General features: G+C 39.2%; 1 protein-coding gene across 9 annotated transcripts in view; it reads left to right on the top strand.

Moving 5' to 3' along the window:
• The window catches only part of MARCHF8 (membrane associated ring-CH-type finger 8), a 111823-nt gene that overhangs the window by 41294 nt on the left and 58407 nt on the right, over positions 1 to 12122 (top strand). For all 9 annotated transcript variants that reach the window (XM_082423507.1, XM_082423504.1, XM_082423506.1 and 6 more), the window contains one exon: positions 8451 to 8630. In XM_082423507.1, coding sequence (XP_082279633.1) covers positions 8572 to 8630 — 59 coding nt within the window. In that variant the 5' untranslated portion in view covers positions 8451 to 8571. The remainder of the gene's footprint in view (positions 1 to 8450; positions 8631 to 12122) is intronic.

Here is a 12122-nt window from a genome sequence, read left to right as displayed (position 1 = left end):
TCCAAAATATACAAGCAGCTCACGCAGCTCAATATCAAAAAAACAAACAACCCAGTCCAAAAATGGGCAGAAGACCTAAATAGACATTTCTCCAAAGAAGAGATACAGATTGCCAACAAACACATGAAAGGATGCTCAGCATCATTAATCATTAGAGAAATGCAAATCAAAATTTACTTTTGTTTTTAAATATGGGAGAACCATAATGCACGTTGAAATTCTGTGTCAGTGTGAACTTTTATAATTTTTTATAGCAACTAGTGACATAGACTACTTATTCTATGCATTTTCTTGGAAAACTGATTCTATTCCTTTGTTGATGTGAATGAGCCTTTAGAAAGGATGGGGTGAAAATATGGGGTATGAGGGTGGCTGATAGAGTGAGGCCCCTGAATAGTCAGGTGAGGAGGATGGCAAAGAGCCCAGGTACACTCCTAGAGCTGAGGCCGCCTCTTCCTTTGAACTGCATAATACAATTTATTTAATTCCTGAAAGGGTTGGGGGCAGTGGACAAGTTTATATGATTGGTGGTAGGAAATTGAGGGACTTTTACAATAAATATCATTTAAACAGCAGAAGTGCCTGATCTCATGGTCAGATCCACAGGGGCTTCCTTCACACAGGAAATCTGTTGTTAAGAGAGAACAGTCTATTCTCCTCTGCTGGAAAGAAGGCTTTTTCACTATTTTGGAACAAGAGGTTTCTTTTATAACCATCATTAAAAGAAAAAACCATTTGCTAATAGCCCATGTTTATTATTCTTTTTTGAGTTTTGTGAAAGATGATGGTCTTGCTACAGATATGTTTTTGCCATAGCAACAGGGACAGACATACACTGGAAAAAAGCAGTGTCAACAACAGATAGTCTTCTTAATGCTGGGCAGATGCTCAAATTTATTGACCGTGGGCAAGTACTAACTTCCCCTTGTCTGCCATGTTATAACGCTATATTCCTAGCACTGCATGTTCTTAGCCTCCATTTCTATGGATGTGTAAAGGCCATCCCATTGCAGTTGCATTTTGTGGGAAGTATGCAAACTGGAAGTAGTGTGACATGGAAATAATTAATAAGGCTTACTATGCATAAAATATGAAATAATGAAATCTCCAAAATTAGTCACTTTGGAATGAAAGTCAGATGTAATAAAACACCATGAAGAAAGGCAAACTATTCCCATGATACAGTATGCTGTTTTTTAAGGAAAAGCACTCTGCAAAAATATTAGAGGAATTCCTGAAAAAAATTTAAAAGGAGCATGAAACAAACACTATAGTGGTTGAAAACATCAGTGTCCTGAGAATGCATCCTCCTACTTTATTCCTGTAGGAAAATTAAGCTTGATTTCTGTGAGGTCTTCAGAAATGTATTCCTCACAGAAAATGAGCCCTTTTATGGTTGTACATGTATTCATTGATAACATAAAATTCTGACTGTTACCAACCTATGTGGAATGACTTGAGCTTTTAACTTTAACTCTTTAAAAATATATATTTAAACTATAAAAGTATTGTTACTGGGGCTTCCCTGGTGGCGCAGTGGTTGAGAGTCTGCCTGCCAATGCAGGGGACACGGGTTCGAGCCCTGGTCTGGGAAGATCCCACATGCCGCTGAGTGACTAGGCCCGTGAGCCACAATTGCTGAGCCTGCGCGTCTGGAGCCTGTGCTCCGCAACAAGAGGCCACAATAGTGAGAGGCCCGTGCACCGTGATGAAGAGTGGCCCCCACTTGCCGCAACTAGAGAAAGCCTTCGCACAGAAACGAAGACCCAACACAGCCATAAATTTAAAAAAAAAAAAAAAAAAAAAAGTATTGTTACTAAAAGTTTAGGAAATAGAGAAATGAAAAGTCATTTGTATTGCCACATTATTAAACTGATGTTAACATTTTCTATGAATTTCTCTCCTAGTATCTAACTATGTATTAAATAATGGCAGTGGTAATATGCTTATTTTGCTTTCTAATTTAAATAGAATGCCTCTAAGAGTTTTGCTCTGTGAGTATAATGTTAAGTTTTGGTTGAGATAGGTTTTTTTTTTTTTAATATGATAGTTAGGGATTTTCCTTTGCTTTTTCCTAAAAGGTTTTAAAATCCTGTATAGGTGTTAGGTTTTATCATTTGATTATAGCATCTAATGACATAAATGCTTGATTCTGCAGGTTTTTCTTGGAAACCAGATTCTATTCCTGTGTATTCAGGTGTCACAGTATGCTGGTGACTCCCAGTGTGCACTGTGTACATATGTTGGGTTTCCCACAGGCATATCAAGCTCAGTGTGCCCATGGCCAACCCCTCCTGCATCTCGCAGTCCTCTCTGCATTCTGGTCTTGTGATTGCATAGCTAGAAACCAGGGGACGGTTTAGATCCCTCACCAGATTATGTCAGTCCTCCTTTTCAAATGGTCTCTCTTCTCCCTCCAAGTTCACTGTTCTAGGTCTGGCCTGGGTCATTCAGTGCTGTGTATTACAGCTGGTTTCCTCACTCGTACTGCTTTTTTTCTTTTTGTGTCTGCTAGCTGCTGTTCATAGGCTTCTCATTTCCTATGTGAAATGTTCTTCTGATAAAAACAGGCTTAACTTAAAGTTGTTTCTTTAGAGTGCCAGTCAGGATACTGCGATTCAGCAGCTCACAATGGGGAGGAGGAGGGCGCTGCTGGAGCCTGGTACCCTGTGTGCAGGGAGGCATGTAGACCCGGGGTGACCGTCTCTCAGGGGGGGCTGCCACTGGCATCTTGTGTCTTCTGGCTGCCTCTTTGTCGTCTGTATTTGTCCCAAGCATTGTTGGAATGGGCAGAATCCTTTGCTTATCTTGACCATCTGGAAAGCACATAGAACAGCTTGATTGTTAAGCTCCTGGGATGGTCTTCTGGATAGGGCCTTCCTACCTCTCCCCTTAGAGGGATAGCATTGTCAGCCTTGCATCCCCTCTAGCAGAGTCATGCTGCTAGAGGTCCTAAGTAAATGTCAGAAAGGATTTGAGGTCCCAGTTGTATATATCTTGTGTCAGACTGAGGTAGAGAAGGACAGAAAATAGTACTGGAAAGACAAAGCCAACAAACTGGCCTTTGTGAAGCAGTGAGAGGCATCGTTGCAGATGCTTGAAAAAGCAGGCTGGAAAATGTGCTGATGCTAAGAACCCTGATATTTGTGTACATGGACATAATCTTACTTGGCTTCACAATAACCCTGTGAACTGAGTAGAGATTATTACCTTTCTGTTTTACAGATGAAGAAACAGAGCCTTTGAAATTCATCAGTTTGCCCAGCATCACGTAGTTAGTATTTAATAGAGTCATGACTTGAACTTAGGTTTCTGATTGCCAATTTTATATACTTCATGTTACCTTTCTTAAAACCAGAAGAATGATAGGCTAACAATGGCCATCTCCGTGTCATCAGATAAATTACATTAGGGATAGCACAAAGGAAAAATAAAAATTTATCTATCTTAATCCATATTAATTATTTTCATATTTTAAAAACAGCTTTATTGAGATATAATTCACATCCATTACAATCCACTTATTAAAGGGTACAATTCTATGGCTTTTAGTATACTTAAGAGTTATGTAGCCATCACCATAATAAATTTTAGAATATATTCATTGCCCTAAAAAGAAACCCTTCTAGCCATCACTGCCCCCCTCCCCCCAATCCCCACCCCAGCCCTTGGCAATCACTAGTCAACTTTTTGTCTCTATAGATTTACCTACTCTGGACATTTCACACAAAATCATACAATATGTGATCCTTCTTTCATTTTCTGTTTTCAAGTTTTATCCATGTTGTAGCATGTACCCGTATTTCATTTCTTTTCAGCAAAGTTTCTGCTGAAAAATCAGCTGATAGTCTTATGAGGGTTCCCTTGTACATAACTAGTTATTTTTCTCTTGCTGCTTTTAAGATTCTCTCTTTAACTTTCGACATTTTAATTATAATCTGTCTTGGTGTGGATCTCTTGGGTTCATCTTGTTTGGGACACTCTTTGCTTCTTGGACCTGAATGTCTGTTTCCTTCCCCAGGTTAGGGAAGTTTTTAGTCATTATTTCCTCAAATCTGTTTTCTGTCCCTTTTCCTCTGGGACCCATATAATGCGGATGTTAGAGCATTTGCTGTTGTCCTACGGGTCCCTTAAACTATCCTCATTTTTTAAAAAAATTAATTAATTAATTAATTTATGGCTGTGTTGGGTCTTCGTTTCTGTGCGAGGGCTTTCTCAAGTTGTGGCAAGCGGGGGCCACTCTTCATCGCGGTGCGCGGGCCTCTCACTATCGCGGCCTCTCTTGTTGCAGAGCACAGGCTCCAGACACGCAGGCTCAGTAATTGTGGCTCACGGGCCCTGCTGTTCTGCGGCATGTGCGATCTTCCCAGACCAGGGCTCGAACCTGTGTCCCCTGCATTGGCAGGCAGATTCTCAACCACTGCGCCACCAGGCAAGCCCTATCCTCATTTTTAAAAATTCTTTTTTTCTTTTTGCAGTTCTGTTTGGAGATTTCCACTACCCTGTCTTCCAGGTCACTCATCTGTTCTTCTGTATCACTTAGTCTGCTGTTGATTCCCACTAGTGTGTTTTTCAGTTCAGTTGTTGTATTCTTCACCTCTGTGAGTCCTGTTTGGAACTTTCTTATATTTTCTGTCTCTTTGTGGAATTTCTCACTGTCTTCCTCCCTTGTTCTCCCAAGTTCAGTGAGCATTTTATGACCATTACTTTGAACTCTTTATCAAATAAATGACTCATCTCCATTTCATTAAGGTTTTTTTTCTGGGGTTTTATCTCGTTCCTTCATTTAGAATGTGTTCCTCCATTTCCTCGTTTTGCTTGACTGTCTGTGTTTCTGTGTATCATGTGAAGCAGCTATCTTACCCTGTCTTGAAGGGATGGCTCTATGTGGGAAGTGAACCTTATTGTTTAACCTTGCCCTAGTTCTTCGTTGTCTCTTGAACTCTCTTTCCACTTGGGTCTGTCTATGGGGTCCAGAAACACAGTCCTCCTGTCAGCCTGGGCCTGGCGCTCAATGGATGTCCCCTGTGCAGGCTGTGAATGCCTGTTGGCTTTGGTGGGGTTGTGCGAGTGGAATGGAGGTGTGTGGCTGCTCAAGAGCTGCGTCTCTTGGTGCTGTGGCTTGAGCAGGGATGTTCACACACTGCTTTTAGCAGGTTAGAATGAGAGGGCAAAAATGGTGCCTGCCAGTGCCAGCAAGGTAGAGGGAGCCTGTAAAAATGCCATCTGTCAGCATTCCATCCCTGGAGAGTCCCAGCAGACTTCTGCCCCTTTGGCAGATGCTGTAAGATTACTAAGTGAATTTCCCTCACAGATGGTCTAAGCTCTTTACAAACTGCTGCTCTTTGCGCTGGGTCCTGGGGCAAGTGGTTCTTTACACATGCTATTTAAGAGCAGAGTTTTCATTCCCTGCCATCCTGAGTTACTCCTGAACATAAGCGCCGTTGGTTTTCAAAGCCAAACATTTTGGGGGCTCTTCTTTCTGTTGCAAGACCCAAAGGTTGTGGTGCCTGGTGTGGGTATAAACCCCTTACTCCTTGGGAAGAAGCTCCATTTATTTGTTTGTTTGCCTATTGCTTGATTTGTTGATTGATTTTATTAAGATTTCTCTTGATTGTGGGTCACCATATTGGGAGTGGGGTTTTTGGTGAGAGCATGCCTTTCCTACCTGTCTCGATGAGCCCCTTGTATCCTTTATTGTGGAGCAGGTGTTCTGGCAGTTCTCAGGTTCTTTTCAGAAGGATTTGTTCCCTGTGTAACTGTATATTTGTTGTGTCTGTGGGAGGAGGTGAGTTTAGGATCTTCCTATGCCACCATCTTGAACCCAGTTTTCTTACCATTCTTTTGTAGTAAGTTTTTAAATCAGGAAGTGTGAGTTCTCCAACTTTGTTCTTTTTCAAGATTGTTTTGGGTGTTCTGGGTCCATATGAATTTTAGGATCAGCTTCTCCAATTTCTGCAAAGAAGTCAGAAGGTTTTTGATAGGGATTGCTTTATCTGTAGATCAATTTTGGGAGAATTGCCATCTTAACAATAGTAAGGCTTCTGATACATGAACATGTTATATTCATTTCCATACTCTTAAACAACCAGTTTTGTCAGTCCAGTTCTTCTAGATATGGATGTTCATATTAAGTGTGTTGTATTTTGCAAAGTAGCATTAGTGGAATTGAAGTCCTCCTGCCTGGATTGTCAGGCATAGTGCAGAGGTTTAACTATTGCTCTTAATTAAACATGACTTGAATTGATAGAAAACGATACTTGGAAATTATGTGAAGAAACTAGTATGAGTAATACCTGCTTTATGATTTTCATATGAACCTTTACATACAAAGTGGTATGGTTTGTTTTGTAGTTTGGTTTTTTAAATTATCATTTTTATCCTAAATATGTCTGACATAGGAGAGGGATTGCTTCAGGCAAACTTTCAGGTCTAGTACCTAGAGATAGGGGTACATATCCGAAGAGTAGCTTACATGGCTGTAATGAGGGAGGTCCTTCAAAACTTTGCGATAAAATTTAAAACCCTCTCACATTTGTGTTTCTATGGCATAAATAGTCTTCTCCAGGCTTGTCATGGTCAAGTACCAGTGATGTAATAATGATGATTATACCAGAAGCACCAAAGGCAGCTATTGGCATGTGGTGGGGCTCTAGGCATGGTTAGTTTGACTAAGTATTCTAAGAGGCCACATGGAGTTTGTCATCTCTGACAGAGGACTTTAATGCATTAGTGATGAAAAACGGCTCACTACTGACTCTTGTGATCTTCCAGAGAGTGTAAGACAACGCAGCAGTAAGTGAGTGCCTCTTGTCTTATGTAATGTAAACACATATATTCAGACCATTTGTTTGGGTACAGTGTTCCATCTGGTGTCAGCCTCATCAAAGGCTTGAAATAGAGTAGGTGATATGTAATATCTAGACATTAACATTTTATTTATTATTGGATATAATATCTAGATACTAATATTACCTACTCTTGTTTACCTGTTTTATTGCTTATGAGTGATCATCCAACTATTATAAAACTAGACTTTTTAAAAACAGGATATTCTTTTAGCTTATTTTCTCCTGTGTGTTGATCCTTTCCGGTTTCTTGTTTCTTCCTGTTGCTTGTTGATCAGAGTCCTGTGGAAGAAGTTGCTTTTGTGAGTCCTGTTGCTCTTCGGTGTGGTTAGTAACACTGTCAGAGGTGGGATCAGCCACACAAACACCTATCTTTGGTCCAGAGCACAGGTAGGGGAGAGGTGGAACAAATGGCTGCTCGACAGATGTGTACTTAGGGTTGTCAGGCCCTATTGTTCACCCTCCTTGTCTACTGCCCCACCTCCAATACATGCTTAATAAACGAAAATCCCCAAATTAGAGATTCATTCTTTTGGATTAAGGCTTCCATCCTTTGTTAAAATTCAAACAGAGTGAAATGTTACCTTGTTAAACATTATGGATAGTTTGGGTAATTTATATTTAATTGGTTGTATACAGAGTTTGATAGATCTCAGTGGGGGCAGAGAGATAGAGAACACACAATTCAATTACTAGGTACTTTGGAGGAATGTAGGAGAAAACCAGAAAAAAAGTAAGGGCTGCCTGGAATCATGAATATAGCTTATTCGGACACTATTATTTTACCTAAGGCAGCCTTTTATGGTCCCAGGAATGTCTGTGATGACCCTCATCTTCCCTGGAATATTCTTAGAGCAGGATTAGGAAACTCCAGGCCCGTGGGCCAAATCTAGTCTGCCACCTGTTTTTGTAAGTAAAGTTTTATTGGAACATAACCATTCTTATTCGTTTACAAACTCATTGTGCCTACTTTCTTGTTACATTGGCAAAATTGAGTAGTTGAAACAAATATGGCCCACAATGTATAAAATATTTACTTCTGGCTCTTTACGGGAAAAGTTTGCCAATAAACTGGTCTAGAGAGTCTAGACTTTTAGAAGGTTAAGCATGGATCATAGATATCTTAAACTTATTTCAGACTTCTTTAACTTTTAATATTACCATTATATGGACTCAAGGGCAGTGATCTTAAGGAAGGATCACTACTTATATCAGGATGAATGCTTGTTCAAAAAAAAATGTGTAACTTCAAAAATATTCTCAAAATAAAGGATAACACTGCTATGTTTAAAACCTAAGTAGCCATTGGAAAATTAATATCTGATTATGCATGTACCTGTTACACCAGCCTCTTTCAGGTGCTCCCATGTACCTGTTACACCAGTCTCTTTCAGGTGCTCCCATCTTATTACATGAGAAAAAATGTTACAGTTCTCGCCATAGGCATTCATCTTCTATCATTTTTGAAGACGAAGTATTTATGTTAGACATTGTAACTTATTTAACTAAATATGAATATAAATATAAAATGCTAATCTCACTGTTGGAAATTTTTAAAGTGTTTTAGCTCAGTTATGTCTTGTCTTCCTTTCTCTCTCTCAGCTTGAAGTCCATGGCCCAAAATGACTCTACCACTGGAGACTTTCTTCCGTAAAGAGGAAGACCACACAGGAGGCTGGGATGAGCATGCCACTGCATCAGATCTCTGCCATTCCATCCCAGGATGCCACCTCTGCTAGAGTCTACAGAAGTAAAACCAAAGAAAAGGAGAGGGAAGAGCAGGTACTGGGGGAATACCCTTCTTAGTTTCATTATTTTTGTTCTTTTCATTAAATACAGTCTAGAATAAGCTCTGACGATCAAGTTTTCTCTAATAATAAATTTAAAAAGCACATGGTGTGAACAGTTTTGCTCAGAAGAAGTTGTCTTTTTGTAGGTTTCTAGGTTTTCAGATTTTGCAATCAACTTATTCTGCCATGATTATATCATGACTTATTTATCTTCATTGGTTAAATATTTCTGCTAAATCACTGAGAAAAAGTTCTTTGGATTCTCAGAATATGATGCAAAGGATGAATTTATTTGAGCAAAAACATATGCCTGCTGCAAGGGTGTCATAGTTAACATCAGAGTCTACCTCTGCTCTTATATGGCTTTTGATTGGGCCTGACAATTAAATATGCATTAGAATCTAATAAGGTCAGTGGTGGAGGAAGTTCAGGACCACCTAATCCCAGCCCAAGGGACCAGGAATGGCTTCCTTGAAAAAATGACATGTACATGGAGACCCCGAACCTGGAGTTAGCTAGGAGAAAGAGTGTTCCTGGGACATGCTGAAAGGCCAAAGGTTAGAGCAAGGTGGATCTGAAGATATTAAAATAGAATAACTGGAATATAAAGGTTGAATGGGTAGTGGCAAGATAGGAGGTTGGAAAAGTTATAGAAGTTACCTAAAGGAGTTTCGATTACTTTGCAAAAGAATGAATGATCAGATTTGTGTTTTTAAATCTTTCATCCAGCCTGCAATTTGGAGGATGAATTGAATGGGTGGCAGGGAGACCAGTCAGAGAATTATTTAATAGCCTACTTAGGTCAGGTTTGACAAACTTTTTCTGTAAAAGGCCAGATAATGAATATTTTAGACATTGTGGGTCAGTCACATCTCTTCAACTCTGCCATTGTAGCATGAAAATGGTCAAAGACAATATATAAATGAATGGACATGACTGTGTTCCAATAAAACTTTATTTAGAAAAACAGGAGACAAGTCAGATTTTGCCTGTAGGCTGTAGTTTGCTGATATCTGGCCTAGGGAAAAGTTGATGGTGACTTTGTCTAGGATAGGCGTAGTGGGGATAGAGATTTACATTATTAATCCAGTGGGCTTGATGATTGAATGTGGGGAGGGACAGGGAGGAATCAGAGATGACCCCTGCTGTCTTCTTGCCTTTACAGTGTGCTTTACAAACATTTGCTCCTTAGTTCTTAGAGCATTCCTATTTTATAGTTAAACTTAATCTTTGCCCAAGACTCTAAAGAATCCTTGTTAAATCAAGAATTGATGTCTTGTGTGAAGTTGAATCATTATAGTTGATGGAACACCATTCTTTCCATTATTACGTATAGAATAAAGAAAGAATCCATCGTATTTCTTAAAGTACATGGACTATAGAAAATGAAAAGGTGCCAGGTAAATTGAAAAGGTCTCTGTAGTCTTAGTTTGTGGGGTTTTTTTTCATTGCTTGTGTTGTCAGTCTGCACCCTTTCCATTTTGCTGAACTCTTAGAAGTGTGGCCAGCATTGTCCGACTAGGGGTAGTGGTGGGGTAGATGGTTTCAGAATGTCATATTTTCAGTATTTTAGTTTTTTTACAACATGCTGGGGACGGGAAAATATCCCTAAATATCTTTCCCATGTTCTATCAATTTTCATTTGTTAGTCTTCATTTAAGGTTCGGTTAAATTAATAGTCTTTTCTTATAATCCTTCTTAGCCCAAATGGATTCTTAAATACCATTAAGTAGAACATTTCCTAGGTCTAGGGTGCTTGCCTGTATTAAGTTGAGGCTGTTAGTTCCTTATTCATTGCAGTGTCGAGTTTGGGTATCAGATGGCGGGAATTTCTTGGTATATATATGAGGAAGCTATACATATTTGTTTGGAATAGGTAAAGGAAGATGTCCAACATTTTAACAAGGAAGAGAGATCTCTTTTGTATAAAACCCTCTTACAGATTTGTTGTAGGTGGGTATTCAGTAAATACTTATTGAATGATATGATCTATTTGATGCCATTTTTAAGGTTTAAATAAGTAGCATTAACCAGCTGTTTCATGGAATTGGGATTTTGATTGGTATTGGGAAGAAGAACCATCCTGCCCCACCTTCATATGGGGAATAGTTTGAATACATGATGGCAAGTGTGACAGTTCTGGGAATCATGGTGCCAAGGTGAGGTGGCAGGTAGTGGAAGAGCCACTGAGACAGGAGCTTGAAGAGCCCCAGAAGAGCTTTGGCAGCAGCTGGCACAGCCTCTGAAAAATGATTGTTGTAGGTTTCTAGAGTCTGAAATGTGGTATCAGGATGGGCTTGGAAGGTAAATTTTTGTCCAGTGAAGCCTTTTTTCCTTTATCCAGTTTCCCAGGTGCAATGAGTTCAAAACAAAATCCTTTGGTACAATTTCTGATCCTCTTGTGCTTGGGAGAGGAGGAGAGGAGGGAAAGAGAAGCTATGCAAAGGCACCCCTTCCTTCCATCCCATCATCCACTGTTCTCAGAACCTGAAAGCTGGCAACCTGAGACAGTCCATTACATCAATAACAATTTTATTCCTTCTGAATCTTGTGAGAAGAGAGGAACATCGCAGTTTACACAGAATCAAATAATGTAACTGTTAACGTGGACACAGTTTTAACCTATGTTTATCAGATGTGAGAGTCTCTCTGTAGCACCCATTGCCCGAGCCTGTATCTACAATTCTAAGAGTTAATGACTTTTACACAGTAGTCAGTACACTTGATGAATAAATGAATGAGTTCAGTTTTAATGATATGGGGACTACTGTGGAGGTGAGAGGAATGTTTTGCAATCCATAAAAGGATTTCTTCTGCTGTTACTTATGAACTGGGTAAATGTTTCTTGAATATTTTTTTTCTTCGCGTTTTATAAGTATTGCTTCATTGCCATTATACTCTGGTCTGCATTTAGAAACCTGATGTTGTAGTTGTTTGCATTCTTTCAAAAGAAACATATTTTTTATAGCTTTTTGCAGAATACTTTCTTCTTATAGTGTGAGGAGTTATTTGGTTAAGTCTTGCTGTTCTTGATGGCTTTCTTTGGTTCTTGTGGGGGATTTTTGAGCCTTTAAATCTTCTTTCAATTCTGAAACCTTTTCTTCTGCCTTTAATCATGAACTCTAAACTCTGATTCTCTCAAGGATTGCTGCTAGAGGTTAAATTTCCATATTCTCTTGGCTATTGTGTATTCTCAGATTCATTCCCCTTAGTTCTGTACTGTGGTCCTTTGGAATTGACCTTTTCCAAATTGCCCTATTTTGCTGACTCAACACTGCAGATTTTTGCTTCTTTCTCTGTCCAAGAAGGTTCTTAATTGATCTGTTGCCATCTGATTGCATTTGATTAATTTCTTATCTGGAGTTATCCTGTTTTGTGGTTTGATACATCTCTTTACGTTTTTCGAGATTTTTTTTTATTATGTTTTGGTTTGTTTTTAAATAGCTTTATTAAGGAATAATTGACATACAGTAAACAATACATA

Source organism: Balaenoptera physalus (assembly GCF_965194825.1).
Source record: "Balaenoptera physalus genome assembly, chromosome: 14".
Classification (NCBI taxonomy): domain Eukaryota; kingdom Metazoa; phylum Chordata; class Mammalia; order Artiodactyla; family Balaenopteridae; genus Balaenoptera; species Balaenoptera physalus.
The sequence above is the reverse complement of the archived record's forward strand: the minus strand, read 5'-3'. Positions and strand labels throughout refer to the sequence as shown.